The sequence below is a fragment of the Eptesicus fuscus genome, chromosome 19, assembly GCF_027574615.1.
Source record: "Eptesicus fuscus isolate TK198812 chromosome 19, DD_ASM_mEF_20220401, whole genome shotgun sequence".
Lineage (NCBI taxonomy): Eukaryota > Metazoa > Chordata > Mammalia > Chiroptera > Vespertilionidae > Eptesicus > Eptesicus fuscus.
In genome coordinates, this window is record NC_072491.1 from 41,107,738 (window position 1) to 41,125,863 (window position 18,126).

The following is an 18,126-nucleotide window of genomic DNA, read 5'->3' on the forward strand; positions in this document are numbered from 1 at the left end:
GTCGGCCTGCGGACTGAAAGGTCCCGGGTTCGATTCCGGTCAAGGGCATGTACCTTGGTTGCAGGCACAGCCCCAGTAGGGGTTGTGCAAGAGGCAGCTGATCGATGTTTCTCTGTCATCGATGTTTCTAACTCTCTATCCCTCTCTCTTCCTCTCTGTGAAAAATCAATAAAATATATTTAAAAAAATAAAAATAAATAAATAAATGTAGCATTAAACTCAAAGGAAGTGAATGCTATTTCTCGTCCTTGTACACATTCCAAGATCCTGAGCTGCCTGGGAGGTGCACTCCGTTGGTGAACCCAAGTTCTCAAAGGCAAGGTCATCTTGGCAAGGACAAGTCTAGGAGAGTAGACAGGTAATCAATCTGAGAAGCAAATCAACAGAGATCGCCACTCTCCCCTTCCTTCCTATCAGAAGAGGTTGTTTCTTCTGTTCGTGGAAATGCACACACTGGTGTTTTGGATCACCTCCCGGGACCTGGAGAGAGACCGTCCCTGCAGCAGCAGCACACCTGAGCGGACTTTTCGGGAATGGGCTCGTTCTGCAGCGCCTGGAGGGCCTTCATGGCGGCGTTGTGTCTAGCAGCTTGTCGAGTCTTCCCTTCCCCAAAAAACTCATTGTTTCCTACGGTCAGCTGAACGTAAAAGATCTTAGGCATCGGGCAATGATACCTAAAGAAAAGAAAATAGGAATGTTAGTCCGATAAAAAAAAAAAAAATCACTCTATAATCAGATTTGTTTTGTTTAAAGTGATACCAACCATAGAATGTGCTAGGCCCTCTACGAACCCTAACCAAATTATTTTAAATATTTTTTAATTGATTTCAGAGAGGAAGGGAGAGGGAGAGAGAGACAGAAACATCCATGATGAAAGAGAATCATTGACTGGCTGCCTCCTGCACGCCCCACACTGGGGACCGAGCCCGCAACCCGGGCATGTGCCCTTGGCCGGAATCGAACCCGGGACCCCCAGTCCACAGGCCAACGCGCCATCCACTGAACCAAACCGGCCAGGGCTCAAATTTTAACTTCAAGTTTTCAGACAGATTTTGACGGGAGTGGGCCAATGGTCTGGTGCTGAAGGCCGGGGAGCCACCAGAGGATGGCGACGAGCAAGGCCATTCCGGTGACAACACGCAGACTCTTGTGCCTTTAGCAGATCGTTATGGTGAGAAATGGGAGGCCAGGGAGGTGGAGTTACTCCTCCAAAGTGAAAATAAGTTCTTTGCAAGGAAATAAGTTCAGATTCAACAACAAAAAGAATAGGGAGTTTAACCCAATTTGTAGGTAGAAAGTATAATAATACAATGTGTTTAAGGTAAAGATTTTGGCAGGTTTGAGTTGAATGAGCCTGATGTAGAGTGGAGCTACTGAAGAGCTGCAGTGATGTGGACTTGAGACGATACAAGAGGGTGTCAGAAGAAAGAACAAACCTAGAAGACATCAGGAAGGAAAAAATTAAGGTGATATGCAATAAAACCCATTAACGCAGCAATTATTTGACAGGGGAACGTGACAATGACACACATTAAAGTGCAGCAAAGAAATAAGGTAAATATGCAGAACACAGCATGTTAGAGACACCTGTTAAACAGTAAAAGAGGCCCAGGTTCAGAAGTGTCAGGGAGGTGGGTGTGAGAGGGGGTGGCCAGGGAGGGCCTCACTGAGATGACGACTGTGCAAAGACCTAAAGTAAGTGAGGGAGGAAGCCGTGCAGATCCCCTGGGACAGTGCAGCGGAAGCAGACAATGTCAAGTGCAAAGGCCCTGAGACAGCAGCATGCCATGCACGTTCAAGTAGCTCAGAGGATGTCCATCTTCTTAGAGTCGAGGGAGAGAGGAAAGGAAAGCCATGAGATAAGAGGAGGTGGCCAAGGTCGCCTAGGGATGTCCTTAGAAATCACTGTAAGGACTTGACTTCCACTCATGGAGTGAAATGGCACCCACCGGAGAAGTGACATGGTGTGGCTCACATTTTTGAAGGATCATCTACCTACTATGTAGAGAACAGACTATAGGGAAGGGTGGTAGAAGCCAGGAGATCTATTGGGAAACTAGCGCAGTAACACGGGAAAGGTGACCGAGGCCTGAACGAACGTGACAGCAGAAGAAGTGACGAGAAGCAGTGGATTCCAAGTGAATTTCAAACGTAGAGAGACAAGGTTTGCCCAAGAACTGGCTACCGAATAGGAGAGCGGAGTCAAGGGAGGGGATGTTGGTGGGCAGACAGCAGCTCTGGTTTGAAGGTGTGAAGGTATTAGGCCTCTTAGACATCCACATGGAGATGTCAAACGGACAGTTGGACTCGAGTCTGGACTCTAGAAAAGAGGTCCAAGGTGGGAATAAAATTTGGGAATCTTCAATATATCGATGGACTTTAAAGCCACATAGGAAATCCAGGCTGGCAGGGTGTCCTCCTTTCTGGAAGCCAAGTGGGAAAGTCTATCATGGAAGGGCGAGGGGTTGAGTGTCAAACGCTACGCACAGGTCAAGTCAAATGAATGAGCAAAACTCACAGGACTGATTTGGATGGAATGGTGCGTTATAATAATGCTGAAAATTTAAGTGCAAAACCACTCCAGTGCTGAAAAATGTCTGTATCCCAGCAAAAAGAAGTCCAATCGACGCCCTAGTCGTTTTAGATGACGAGTGGACATCCATGGAGCGGTGCTCTCTATTCAACCTGTGATCAACTGCACAGTGGCCATCCCGTAAGAATCTGTGGGCAGATGGGACTAAAGGTGAAGGTTTCCTGAAGGTGCCGGACAAGCGTGTAGGTCGGCACTGACCCTGCAGCTGTGGGAGGCAGGCACTAACCGAAACCATGTGCGTGGATGAGCACCTGGGAAAAGAAAGCAGAAAGGAACCAAGAAGGAGAGCTGGAGGCTGGGCTCTGACTCACGCCAGTGATCAAAAGGCCGGGGAAATAGTAGACGGCAGTGAAGGAATGAAAGCAGGCCGCAATCAGAAAAGAAACACCACCACGTCAGGGAGGCACTTAGCAGTGGAGAAAGCCAGAGTCTGAGGAGGGAGAAAGTCATTGTTTTAAATTCTTAGAGTCAATTTTCTTGGCCCGCAGTTTTCCCATTAGTTTCTTTTAAGATAAAAGTATTTTTAAATGTGTTTTATTATGTCATACATTCTCATTTTTAATTGGCAAAGATGAAAAAGTTAAAGGAAGAAAAAAAATTACTTGTCGTAACGGACTATTTTTTTTAAACATGCAAAGACTCAAAGGCATTAAAAACCACACTTTTTTTTTCCCTCTTTGATTCCAATAACTAGTGTACTAAAGTGCAATCTCCTGTTACCTGTTTCATTTTAAATTATTTTAATGCAGAAATTTGGACAGACCAATAGGATGGATGCAGGTGATTTCTGTGTCCCACAAAATTCATTTCCCCACCTCTACAGAACTCGATGCATGTTTTGTTTGTTTTAAATAAGAGCACTTCACTGATGGGAAAATTGACTAAGTTAACACTTAGAAAGTTTTAAGAACAGGTGAGACAGAAGCAGAAAGATTTTAAGGGTCTTCAAGTTTTTTTAAATATGTTTTTATCAATTTGGGAGAGAGAGGGAAACATCGACGATAAAAAAGAGACATAGACCGGCTTGCCTCCTGCACGCCCCCAACAGGGGATCAAGCCTGCAACCTGGGCATGTGCCCTGACCAGGAATCAAACCAGGGACCTCTTGGTTCACGGGCTGACGCTCAACCACTGAGCCACACCGGCTAGGCTCGATGCATGTCTTAAACTGGTTCCACTACCGACCAAGCCTTTTAAAACAGACAACCTGACATCAGAAATGGACTCCTGAGATCTTACACGGCCAGTGTTCCCCACGGAGCGAATGTTTCCAGTCAATTACACACTCCTGAAAGCAGAGGTCCGCGAGTGGAATGCGAGCAGACCCTTAACTACGGGAGAGGGAGTGGGCGCCACAGTAATCACTCTGGCCTGCTGACAATTACAAAACCCATTTCGGTTTGCCACAGAGACAAACAAAATTTCTGTTCATTATAACTTTACTGGAATATGATGTCATCACACATAACCATACTGAAACAATCTGCTGATTTTCTAACCAAAATATTAATTGTACACTAAAGAGCCCTCGGGGCCTCTTCCTTTTTGGCCATCAAGCCTGGCTCTGTGTGTGCGTAGTATGTGCGTGCATGTGGATACATATGTATATATAAATTATACCACAGAAGTATCACAGGGAAATTTGGTACGCTGTGTTCTGAAACATTCTAGCGCTAACAACAGGAAATAGCGAAACCGGACGCCTGACTAGCTGCATTCCCTCTCACTCCATCCCCTGACTTAACAATGGTTCTTAATAACCTACCCACATGGGCTGAATAACTCGTAGATCACATCTCCTCATATCATCATGACAATTAAGATTAACCAGAACACTCTCCTAATGGCCCTCAGATTGGACAATGCGGAATGCTGTGAGTGTGTGTGTGTGTGTATGTGTGTGTGTGTGTGTGTTTGTGTGTGTTATGTCCTGGTCTCTAAATATTTATTTCCTTTGGCAAAGACACACTCCAACATTATTAACTTTAAATCGATGTGCTAATTAATGGAGTTCCTGTTTCTACTTTTATTTATTTCAAGCATTGAGCTCATTTTTTGGTCAAGTACTTATGGTAAGTGATAAACATCTTTCTACACATTAGTTTTTATTTTATTTTATTTTTTTAAATTTCTTTATTGATTAAGGTGTCACATATTTGTCCTCATCCCCCCATTCCCATCCCACCCCCCTCCCCACGCATGCCCCAACCCCCTGTTGAACTTAACCGTTGGATAGGCTCATATGCATGCACACAAGTCCTTTGGTTGAACTCTCCCCCTCCCCCCACCCTCCCCTATTCTCCCTCTGAGGCCCGATAGTCCGATCGATGCCTCCTTGCTTCTGGTTCTGTTCTTGTTCCTCAGTCTATGTTGTTCATCATTTCCCCTAGATGAGCGAGATCATATGTCACTAGATATATACTTATGAGAACTGAATGTGAGACGAGCAATAATAGTTATGCTGACAGGCAAATGAATCAGTCTGTAGTGAGTTTCTTTCTGGACCAACAGTTCTTTTGAGACCCAATTTCAATGTCCACCAGTTCCTTATGTGTACATGTCAGCACTGACCCCTCAGCTCTGGATGGTGGACAAATGGTGGTAACGGAGGTCCGACTCCCTCTGGTTTGGTCTCGGCCGGACCCAGGGGCACGGCTTCACCCGGACTAAGGGGCACGTGGCCTCACCCATACCCAAGGGGCGCGTGGCCTCACCCGGGCCCGGGACCCAGCCTCACCCGGATGGATCCAGGGGCACACAGCCTCACCCGGACCCAGGATCCGGCTTCACCCATACCCAGGGGCGCAAGGCCTCACCCGGACCCAGGGGCACATGGCCTCACCCGGACCCGGGGGCGCGTGACCTCTCCCAGACCCAGGGGCACGTGGCCTCACCCGGGCCAGGCGCGCGAGGCCTCACCCGGATCCAGGGACACATGGCCTCACCCGGACCCGGGAGCGCGTGGCTTCTCCCAGACCCAGGGGCACGTGGCCTCACCCGGACCTAGGTGCACGAGGCCTCACCCAGATCCAGGGACACGTGGCCTCACCCGGACCCGGGGGCGCTTGGCCTCTCCCAGACCCAGGGGCACTTGGCCTCACCCGGGCCTAGGCGCGCGAGGCCTCACCCGGATCCAGGGACACATGGTCTCACCCGGACCCAGGGGCATGTGGCCTCTCCCAGACCCAGGGGCGTGTGGCCTCACCCGGGCCTAGGTGCACGAGGCCTCACCCTGATCCAGGGACACATGGTCTCACCCGGACCCAGAGACACACTGCTTACACTGCTATTCCTGAATGGTTTTTCTTAATTAGAATGTTGTGGTCAATGCTTAGGTCCCCACAGCGATTACTGTGAGAAGATGAGCCGGGAAAACGCACCCATCCAAGCTATCAAAGTTTCAGGGTCAAATGGCTTCTACCCACCGACCTCCAAAGTGTATTTTGCAAAGTGTGACTCCCCCTTCCTCCGTATCTGTAGTGCGGGCTTAAAGTGCGGGTTCCCGTGCTCTGCCCCCGGTCTGCTGACTCGGTTCCTGGGGACGAGACACAATCCTCACTCAAGGAACCGATGCCCCACAACCTCACGTCCTGCACCTCAGCTCCTGTGACTAGACTGCAAAGGGCCACGCAGCCCTGCCTCAGAGCACCGGGCTCGGGTGCCCGTGTCTCTTTCTCCTTAATCCTCACGGCAGCCTGGTGAGACAGATGTCCCCGGTGAGACAGATGTCCCCGTGGTCGCCTGGACAGGTAACGGAGTTGCTGGGAGTCAACCTCAAGTCTGCCTAACCTCAGAGCTCGGGGAGCGCTTAGAGATCTGTCACCCCCTCTGCCTGTGTCCGTATTTCTCTTTTAAGTTGGCTGTGTCCTTGGCAGGCCAGGGCACCTAAGGCTTCTTCTCACATCTCAGGTCCAAAAACAGAACTCAAGAGTGTTTGACTGAACAGCTGCTGCAACCAAAAACTACAAGATGAAACTCCAGGTCTTTACAGTCTGTCAAGCCAACCAGGTTCACACAGGCCCCAGTGAGGGACCCAGCGAGAGAGACAAGTCAGAATAATGGCCACCACGGGCCACATGGCCTGACCGTCCAAGTTTGATCAAGGCTGCTGTCAGGCCCCTTTGTCCAAGCCTCTTTGTCCTCGGTCTGCTCTAAGTCTTGCAAAAACTAAACAAACAAATTAATTTTCAAATAACGTAAAAGCTTTCTTTTCTGTAGATCCCCAAAAAAGTCTTTAGATTTGGCGTATCTTCAAGATATCACAAATTGACACCAAAATAAAGAAATGGAGAACACTCGGTTCCTCTGAATTACTGTTAGACATTCCTCATACAGTTTTGCTTTGTTATTTGAGCAGAGGGAAGATGTTACATTCTTCTCTAAGTATTATTATAAGAATATAAGTATTCTTATTCTTGTATTTATTTCACTGTCAGTTTCAACTTTCTATACCACGTCTTTGCCGTCTTCTCTAAAGTTACCTCATTAATGCCCTTTTTATTTTTTAAACTTTTTTTTTTCTTATTGATTTCAGAGAGAAAGGGAGAAGGAGAGATAAAAACATCAATGATGAGATAGAATCATTGATTGGCTGCCTCTTGCACGCCCCCTACTCGGGATTGAGCCCAAAATCCCAGGCATATGCCCTGACCAGGAATCGAACTGTGACCTCCTGGTTCATAGGTCAATGCTCAACCACTGAGCCATACAAGCCGGGCAATGCCCTTTTCATAGACTCCTTCTATATCATCTTTCTAAACTACAATCTGTGTATCCTCCCTCCCATTCTCGAACATCTCCACTTTCCTAAGTATCATTTTTACAAGGTGAGAAAGACATATTCCAAATAACATCAGAACTTTTAAAAACTGAAAAAATAATTGCCTCGTTTTACTTGATAGCACCCTTCATACATCTCAGCACAGCTTAAGTGTTCATATCTCTCCCACAGGTTTATGTCTTAAAATACAGGAAGATGCTATCTTCTGATCTAAATAGGAGAGGCTTTGGGTTTCTGTGTTTATTTCCAACGTTGACTGAAAACAGAAATGTCACTTAGTCTTTCTATCTCAGTTTACTTATCTGCAAAATATTTGCAGAATCTATGTTTAAAGAACCCTAAATGCCAAAACTTAGAATTCGAATGACATGTTGATTATTTTGACTCTTTGTACACTTTTTTGGCACTGCTAAGCATTCTTTTTCTTGCTGTAGAAAAATAATAGGTTTTATCAGAAAGCTATAAAACAGTGCTTGGCATCTTTTCAAGATTATATGTATATAAAATGTCTAGATAGGAGAGGGTTCTTTCTCTATTCACATCTATAAATTTTGAAAATATATCTTTTATGGGATCTAGATGTTAAGTCTCGAGGAATTTCAAAAATTAGGACCTATTAGAAAAGATTCGCAGGGCAGCTGAAAACAAGCTCTCAAAGACTCGTACGGATCTTCTGTTCTGTTTGTAGAATGATTGTAATTATGCTTGAAATGCCTCAGGGAAAATACAGGAAGATGTGCGCTCAGAGCTGGGACAGGGTGTTTCGAAGTGATGCAATTATAAGTGATGTTTTCTTTCACAATTCCACATTTTTTTAAAATAATACAATTGTACTACAGTAATAACAGAAAAAAAATGTTAAATCGAAGCAAGTCTAGTCCCTGTCCAAACAAATAAAGGTAAATCTGTGTCTACAATGTAAATTGGATTAAGTGACATGACTTGTGAAATACAGCCTATGAGCCACAAGAGTAAATAATTTACACTGTGTTGCTGACACCAGCACCACAATAGGACCATGGAAAGCAGAGCATGCTATCAAAGAGCCCATTGAGCAAACACACCATCACCACCCTCATCCCACACTCGGATCCAGCATAAACCTCTTCTTACCCCTTCCCTAAATGAATATCTAGATAAACTGTCATCATCATCACCATGATTACAGCACAAACACACAAGGCACTCACTGTGTGCCAGGCATTATTCCGAGCCCTTTACACACTCCTCTCATTCAGTCACCAGGACTGCCCAGCGTCATTTTCCGCATGAGGATTGAGGAACAGAGATGCTAACTACGTTGCCCACTGGAGTCAGCATCCGAACCCAGGCAGTTAACATGCTTTTACCCTCTGCACTCTGCGGCCTCTGAATGAACTGGGTGAGCGCTTTACAATGCAGAGCTATCCATGTTAACTTTGGAAAAGTCATGCCACACTTGGAACACAAAGGCAATTTGAGTCAAACTAGACATAGGAGCCCGGCCGGCATGGCTCAGTGGTTTAGCATCAACCTATGAATCAGGAGGTCATGGTTCGATTCCCAGTCAGGGGGTGTGCAGGAGGCAGCAGGTCAACGATTCTCTCTCATCACTGATGTCTCTGTCTCTCTCTCCCTTTCCCTTCCTCTCTGAAATCAATAAAAATATATATTTTTTTAAAAACCACAACTAGACATAAGAGATCTGGCAGATAATGAAGAGCTCTGTAGGCTAATGGTCACGTCTGTAACCAAGGAGAATACCAAGGAGAATAACCAAGAATATCTGTCCAGGAGACAGATTTGACTGCAGTCCTACTATCCTCTAGCTTTCTGTCTCATCTCCTAACTGGAGCCTGTGCTTCAACATTGATGTTCCCCTTAGGGAGATGTAAACCAAAACCACAATGAGATACCACTTCACATCCACTAGGCTGGCCATAGTCAAACAAAAACAAGTGTTGGCAAAGTTGTTGAGAAAACTAGAATGATCATTCATTCTGGCGGGAAAATGGTGCAGCCACCATGGAAAACATTTTCGCAGGTCCTCAAAGTTAAATTAAGAATTACCATTTGACCCAGCAGTTCTACTCCCAGCTATATAAACCCAGGAGAAATTAAAACAGGTGTTGAAATGGATACACAAATGTTCATAGCAGCATTATTTACAATAGCCAAAAAAAACATGCAAGTAACCCAAAGGTCCATACAATGGAGTATATACACAGCCTTACCCAGAAATGAAGTACTGACACGTGCTAAATGTGGATGAACTTGGAAAACATGTTAAGTGAAAGCCAGACACAAAAGGCTACATATGGAATGATACCATGTAGATGAAATGTCCAGAACAGGTAAACCCATAAAGACAAAAAGTAGATGAGTGGTTGCCAGGGGTTGGGAAGCGGGGACATGGGGAGACATGGGGATGGAGGTGATGAAATGTTCTGAAATTAGACCCTGGTAATGGCTGCACATCACTGTGGATGAAGTAAAGAACACTTTAAAATGGCTAAAATTGTGAATTTTGTTATGTTCATTTTTCTGCAATAAAAAAAGAATGTTTTTAATGCTGCTGCTCCCTGGAGTTCAATCAACTGTTTCTCAAAGACAAGACTGTCTTCGTAGGCGACCTCAATTCTCCCTATTTACAATCTTGGCAGACTCCCAGAAATTAGCCTCCCAAACTGGGGGGCAGAGCCGGGGACTAAGAGCATCCCTCCCTCATCCACTCCCGGAAATTAATAAGCTGGTCTTCCTGCCCTTGATTGATTGCCTGGGGGAGTGTATGAATTCAATTATTAAATCAACAAATATTCATTAAAGGTCTAATTCCTACCTGGAAAGCGTGTTCCAAGCAAACGGGACAGCCAGCGCAAAGGGCCTGGGAAGGTAGCCTACTGGGCAATCGGGGGAGAAACAGCACGTGTTTGCCTACTGGAAAGCCGGGAGTCAGAGGCCGAGGGCTAAGAAACGAGGTCTGAGAAGCATCCAAGCTGCAAATTAGAACTTAGGGCCACATTCGGTGGGAGCCCTGAAGGGTTTAAAGGAGGGAAGCAACACACTCTAATACAGGTCTCTCACTGCTGTCTGCCAACGTGGAGGCCAGAGAGAGCAGCTGGCAGGCCCCTGCCAGTCACCTCCGGAAACAGGAGGCTGGGTGACTGCGGGCAGCACTCCACGTCCACTGAAGGGCAGCCGTTGCTTCATGATGGAAGCCGTCAGCACAGCTCTTTTTCTGCAGCTTCCTGGGTACAAGAGCAGGGTCGGAGGAGCCGGACTTAACCAGTTCCAGTTCTGCCCAGCACCAGTGGCCATTCAGGCTGAGTGGCACTAGGAAACCCGGGAGTTAAGTGACGAGAGGACTGGTGGGAAATGAGCGACCAACTCCAGCGGAACAGCCCCGAGGAGCCTGGCAGGTTAGGAGAGGCTGCAAGGACCCCGGAGGCTCTGCTCCATGTCTTCCTGCAACACCGGCCCCGGAGGACACCACTCTGCCCCGCCCCGCCCCGCCCCGGACAGACGGCAGGTGGCAGGAGCGGCAACGCGTGCCTCCCGGGCGGTGGCTGACCTGCGGGGCAGTTTCCACTTGGTGACTGAAAAGCAGGGTCCCTGGCAGAGCAACCTGGAGGCTCCCCTTCCAGAGCGTGCGGCCAGCATCCCTCTGGCACAGGCACGCATCTGAGACAGGCAAACAGCATGGCGCTGTGGAAGCGGGAGCGGCGTGACGGGTGATGGCACGGGAAGGTGGAAGGTGAGTGGGTTCCGCGGGCAGCGTTTCTCAAAGTGGGGTCCTGCCCGGACACCGGCACAGTCCGCTCAGTGGGCCCAGGAACACCTGTCAACATGCAGGCTCAAGGCGGTGGAGTTGGACTCTTGGGGTGGAGTCCAGGAATCCACAGTTAGCACACAGCCTGGGTGATGTGGGTGCTGCTGAAGACAGAAGCACCTCCTCACCGGGGCCTGCTCCCCTGCCCTTGCTTGTGAACCCGAAGGCTTTGGAGTCCTGAATGTTCACTTTGGAGCCTGTTGCCTCTAATAGGATTTTAGTTGATTCTCTGCAATGTTCCAATCATATCTGATTTGCAAAAATGATCATTTTTCTACTTCTTTCCACATTTTATTCCTTTTATTTTCACTAACTGTGTTGGTCCATACCTCCAAAAGAATACTAAGTAGCAGTTGAGAATGGACATTTTGCCTTGTTTCTTAGTTCAATGGCAAGCTCATACATCCTCATTAAACACAATGCTGGCTATTGGGTTATGCTGGATTAAGTTGGCTTGGGTAGAGTTGCGTTGGGTTAGGGTTGGTTGATTGGGTTGGGATGGGATGTGGAGGGGTTGAGGAAAGAATATATGTGTGTGCATCTATAGAGTATGTAGTTTACAATGTTAAAGAAGTCTTCAATTATTTATAACCTATTGTTTTCAAAGTCATAAATGGGTTTTTAAATGTCTTCTCAGCATCTGTGCAGATAGCTAACAATTTTTACTTTTTATCTCTTAAGGTGAGTTTCATTAATATATTTTCTAATAGTAAAACAAATTTACATTCCTGGAATAAATCCTACTTGGTTATGGTGGTTCATCTTTCAATGTATTGCCAAAGTCTGATTAGAATTTCAATTAGAATTTTTCCTTTGATCTTCTATGAATAATACTGAACTGAAGCTCTATCCTTTCTTGTTTTTTAAACTGGCGTTGTTTAAAAAAATAAAAATAAACTGGCATTGTTGAGCTACACATGAAATTGATTGCCCAAAATAATTTGTTTTCTGCTTTTCAAAAGCTCGATAAAATTTTTCTGTGAATCCCTCCAGGCCAAAGACTTTCCTTCAGGATGGGGTGGAGGTGGAGATAGAGGGTGGAGGTGGGGAGGGAGCAAGCTCTGTGTCCCCATACTTACTTATCCTTTTCTATAGCAATCAGGGCTTTTTTTCTCCTTTTGAGGTCAGTTTTGGTCATTTATGCTTTCCTACAAAATCACCCAGTTCATCCAGGTCCTGAAATAGTTTTCCATGAGTTGAACAAAGTAGTCCTTTGTGAGAAGTTTCATTTCCTGTGCATGTAGAGTTCCCCCTACCCACTCTATCAGACCATATATTTTGCATAGTTGTGTTTTAAAATCACACTTACCTTGATTAGAGTACATATTTACATATTTTATTGGTTCTTCCTAAGATCAAGATGTTGGATTCCACATGATTTTTTCACTATTCTTCTGTTTCCTAATTTGTCTATTTATGCATTATTTTCCGTCATAAAGAAATACAATGTTGCCCTAACTGGTTTGGCTCAGTGGATAGAGCGTCGGCCTGCGGACTGAGGGGTCACAGGTTCGATTCCGGTCAAGGGCATGTACCTTGGTTGCAGGCACATCCCCAGTGGGGGATGTGCAGGAGGCAACTGACCAATGTTTCTCTCTCATCGATGTTTCTGACTCTCTCCCTCTCCCTTCCTCTCTGTAAAAAAATCAATAAAATATATTTTTAAAAAAGAAGAAATACAATGTTAAGGTTTTAATATAGATTTACTAAATACTGTGTGCTAGTAGTCTAATAGCAGATTCCTAAGTTTAAGAAAATTTTTAAAAATATAGCTTATTTTTTCCTTGAGTTGTAAGAAGATTCTCCTTATTCAGTTACATCAACAGATTGTGATTGTCTGAGAAGGCTCTTCGAAAACCACTAAGTATTCAGAATCTCTCAAGTCCTTTCCAGCAACAAAATGGGTCTGAAATTGATTCTAGAAAATACTTAAAATGCTTCTGTTTCCTCATTATCTTGAACGTAAAAATACGTGTTTTCGAGTTTAAATTTAAAAGAAATACAAATATCAGATTATATTTTTTGAAGAGGCTTCTCGTCTTTTTTGGATAAATTAACTTTATAATGTCTAGAATATGAGAATCAAATGGATGATTGTGTTTTGATATCTTCCAAAAGCTTTATAAATTGTTTGCTTTGTTACAATGTCCAACCCAGACATCTACTCCAGTGCCTTTGCTGATCAGAATTAACTATCAACTTTGGATGCTTGCCCACTTCAAATACTCCCCAAAGTAACATGGAGACATTACATCAGTGGGGTTACAGGAAGATTAATGTGCTTTGTTTGGAGATGCAAACAGTAATCATACTTATTGCATACTTATAGTTGTGGGGTTCTCTTTTACCTGAATCTAGCTGAACATTTGCATATGGTTTAATGATAACAATCATATGTAGTTAACTGATATTCATTGGAATATAAAAAATTTACTTGGCATTTTCCCAGCCAATTGTTTTTACAGCTTGCCGTCACTTATGCATTAGCTACTTTCATAAAAAGAGTTACATAAAGCAAATATTTTCATACTAAATCCCATTTTCCCACTGTTGCCCAATATTAACTCTTGAGTTGTGCTTCTCTAGGAAAATGTTGGCGTCAACACATCATAAAAATTACAATTAAAAATGTATGCCCAGGAATCGGTACATTTAATCAATTATTTTACAAACTACATTTTATCCTCTCGCCTGCAATAACAATCAAGTGGATAATCATTTTGTTTCACATTCCCACAATCATTAGAAGGACATGTATCTTTTAAAAATGCAGTTTTGGGTGAGTTCCTTGGCACTGAAACTAGAAATATAATTTTTTAACAGGACTGCCACAGGGAGGAGATATGTGGTCAGATTCAGGCAATGCAAGTAGTCTCAAATGATTGATAATAATCATGTAAGGGTCTCAGAAATGTCTTCTATTAGTAATACACTTTATCATAATCCACACCAGAGGATTTACTGGAGTTATACAGAGTCTTTGGAGCCAACACCATCCATCCTCTGACTCAAATGGGAAAAAGAACTTGCTCAACTACCTGGATACATTCCCACTATAAAAAGGGTAAAAAGACCTTTTTGCTAAAACAGAAGATTACCACCCTGGCCAGGGTGGCTCAGTTGGTTGGGCATCGTCCCATGAAGCAAGAGGCCACAGGTTCAATTCCCAATCAGGGCACATGCCTAGGTTATGTGCACTACACTGAGCATCACCAAATCCTCTTAACCTCTGCCATGTCCCCTGAGGCAAAGATAGGACACCGACAGGGGAACAAGGTGAGCGACGCATAGAGCCTGAAGGTTAACAGGTCTGACCTCTGATTACGCTGCTTTACTCCTACTCACCACAAAGATCAGAGATTGCATTTTGGTCACACTGCAAACACTTTTTTTATGAGCAAAATAGCTTTTGAAAATATCTTTTTTTTTTTTAATTTCAGAGAGGAAGGAAGAGAGAGATAGAAACATCAATGATGAAAGAGAATCACTGAACGGCTGCCTCTTGCACACCCCCTACTGGGTATTGAGCCTGCAACCCACGCATGTGCCCTGACCAGGAATGGAACCCTTCAGTCCACGGGCTGACGCTCTATCCACTGAGCCAAACCAGTTAGGGCTAAAGAGATTCTTAAATAAGTCTGTCGTGATAGCCTAATATTCCCAAAGAGCAGATGTTTCCATGAGTTGGCACAGTGTGGCAGAAAAAAACATGAGCTTGAAGACGCAGAATCCTGGGTTGGAGAGCAGCTCAGTCCTTCGAGGGCCATGTCAGCCTGCACAAATTACACACTGGGCCAGCTCAGAGCAGGAAACCACAGTGGTTTGCCCTCTTCCTCTCTTGCCACTAACCCATCCTCCTTCTGAGACATTCCACAATGTTTCTATGATGCTTCGAGCACCTCTCATACTTCGTTATTCACCATAAATAGAGGGGCTGGGCCACCAGCTCCTCAAATCTAGGACCCCGGCACCACTGCACAGTGCTGGGTCTGTGGGGAGGTCCAGGGCAGGGCTGCAGGCTTGCTAGCTGGTCTCCAGCCTCTATTTCACACAAGAAACTTGGCATTGGGTTCATCAGTCACTCAGGAATGCCAATGCACTTCAAACTAGCAGGCAGCACTCAGAATATACACCCATTAGTCCAGATATTGTGAAAACCAACTAAATAAGTCATCAGAAGAATTTAATTAACATAATAAATAATGTTTTAGCCCTGGCCGAGTAGCTCGATTGAAGCGCCGTTCCATACACCAGTAGGTGCAACCAATCGGTCTTGGTCTCTGTCTTTTCCTCTCTCTAAAATCAATAAACATATTTTCGGGTGAGGATAAAAGTTTAAAAATAATAGAATTTATTAAATGTTACTTTTACTATCATTTTGCTTTGTCTTAGGACTTAGAGGGCATTTATTTCCATGTTTGGGGTTATGTTCCATCTTTACAGACTGCTCTGTGACCCGTTAGTCAACCACAGTGCAGGGGTCTGGTAACTCATTTATCTCTGAAGAAATGCATCTTGACCAGAGAATGTCAACAAATAACAAGGACATTAGGAAAGCAAGTGGGTCAAGGTTCTGATGACTGAAGCCAAGAAAAGGCCTGGGAAATCAGTGAATGATAAGCTCCCAGGAAATTTGAACTGAGCCTTGATGAGGATAATACCTTAGATAATTAAACATATAGTCCAAACGTTACTGCCTAAGAGAGAAGAGCTAAAGAGTCAAAGTTGCTCGTCTTCATCTCAATGAGAGAGAGAGAGAAGAGCTGAGCAAGAGAGAGAGAAAAGGCATGCAAGCAACAAGGGTAAGAAATAGTTGATGATATTATGTGTGCTATTCAGATTGTTTTATTATATTACACGAGTGGCCTGGTGCACAAATTCGTGCACATTGAAAGGAAATTAATTAGAAGAAATATTTTACTATTGCTATTCGCCTTTTCTCTATAATAGAAGTGTCAACCAAATTCACAATCGACAATGACAGATCAAAACACACGTGTGCTATTGGCACCAGCAAGAACTTTATATATACTGAACATGTGCGAGTCCAACTTAACTTTTTATATTGCTTAATTAGACCTGCTTTCTGATTTAGCTAAATTTTTTCCAACCCAATGAAGCACCCCAACTTCTCTTTCAGGTAACTGTCAGCAACACAGCAGTAAATATCAACACGAAGCAGATTATTATTGTAGATCACGCAGGGAGAACAAAGGGTAAAATATTTAACTGCAGCAGTGTTTGACTATATTCTGCACAGTGAGAAAACCTGAAGTCATTTTCAAAGTCCACCATTTACTTATTTTCAGTCGGGTCAAATTTCTAAGCTTTCTAAATTTCCATTTTCCGGCGAATGAAAAGACATAGGATTCCACTGAGTCTCCTATCTACCTACTCCAAGACTTCTGTGAGGATCAAATGAGATGAGGCATGGGAAAACGCTTCACAGACATTTGGTTAAAGTGTAAAATGTTTCCACCTGACTATAAAAGCAAATTGTGTTCCTGGGCTGAAGAAACTCCAAGGAGGCTCGTCACTAGGGAGAGGAAGCCAGGCGTTGCTACATGACGTCATTACCAGGCGCCCTCAGCCACCTTTTCCGGGCTGTGCTGGGCTGTGGGCCGCATTTTGCACCATGGGGTCCCGACATCAACGGCTGCGATTTGGTGGGCTGTCGCCCCGGGGTGGTGGTGGTGCCTGTGTCCCACTTGGCAGAAGCCAAGTGTTGCTTTGTGGGCACCAGGTCTGTGGTGCTGTTTCTCTGTAAATGGCCAGTGCGCGTCACAGCAGCTCCTGTGTCTGCCCCCTGGTGGTCAGTGTGCATCATAGCGACCGGTCAGACAATCGGACACATAGCGTATTAGCCTTTTATATATATAGATTAGAAATACAGACTATTGAAACTAAACATAAACAACTTATTTGGATTTAGGAAAGGTCAGAATACAAGACAGTTTTATTTTTGTTTCTCAATGAGCTACGTAGACAACTACTTAGTTCAGTGTGGCAAAAAATCTCTTGCTGCCTTTACTGACTTGGAGATACCCTTCTGTGTGTTCTTAAAAAGACAGGATGTCAAGCAAACTCTATGAGTCTTTCCAACCCAGTGTGGATAAGGTTCCAAGGGGATCTGAGGAAGCAGCATGGACAATTCCACAAAGTTGAGACCCACATGGGACTAAAGTAAGGATATATTTTGAGCAAATTTTCATTACCCTTTTTGTGATTTTCCTGAAAAATTCACTTAAGAGAACAAAAGAAAGACTATACAATCTTATTTGCAGAGGATGACAATTCCTGTGAGTCAGAGAGAGACCTGCGATGTAATAGGAGATGGGAGGGTGGGGGTCTGTGAACAAGGCCAGCGCAGCAGAGTGATCAAGACTGAGAGGCATGACCACAGGATCACTGGGGAGGCTCAATCCCCCAGATACGCCTGAGCAATTCCGCGCAGAAACTCAACACTTCGAAGCCGATGAACTACGACGAAGTCAACTAGATGAAGAGCTAAATTTATAATCTTAGTTGTCACTTGACTCTTGTTTTATCAAAATGTGATTCTAACAAAATCAAAATAAGTATTCTTTGACTTCTCAAATTTAAGGACATGACTCCCCTGCAAATGCCTGTGAACCTTGTATTAGACGGTACAATTTCTTGGACAGAGTAACAAGTAAAAGACTGCCATGCCTTTCTGGGGACGGAGTTCTAGGAAGGCTGTTGGGGACTGGTGGCTGCTCAGACACAGGGGGAAGGGGAGTCGTATTCACTGCAGTCCTAGCGTCTTGCATCTGGTGTGATTACCCGTCACTCAAAAGGAGTCCAGGAAACATTTGTTAACTGAGGGGGTGATCATAGCTAACTTTACGGAGCGGTTTACCATACGCCAGCATTGTACACACAGCAATGGGCTCATCCACACAACAGCCCCATGAGGTAAATGCC

The 18,126-nt window shown here is 44.7% G+C and overlaps 1 protein-coding gene across 4 annotated transcripts in view; it reads right to left on the reverse strand.

Annotated features, from left to right (window-relative positions):
• The window catches only part of STAU2 (staufen double-stranded RNA binding protein 2), a 236,053-nt gene that overhangs the window by 153,724 nt on the left and 64,203 nt on the right, over nucleotides 1-18,126 (reverse strand). For all 4 annotated transcript variants that reach the window (XM_028158725.2, XM_008150332.3, XM_028158728.2 and 1 more), the window contains one exon: nucleotides 515-674. In XM_028158725.2, coding sequence (XP_028014526.1) covers nucleotides 515-674 — 160 coding nt within the window. The remainder of the gene's footprint in view (nucleotides 1-514; nucleotides 675-18,126) is intronic.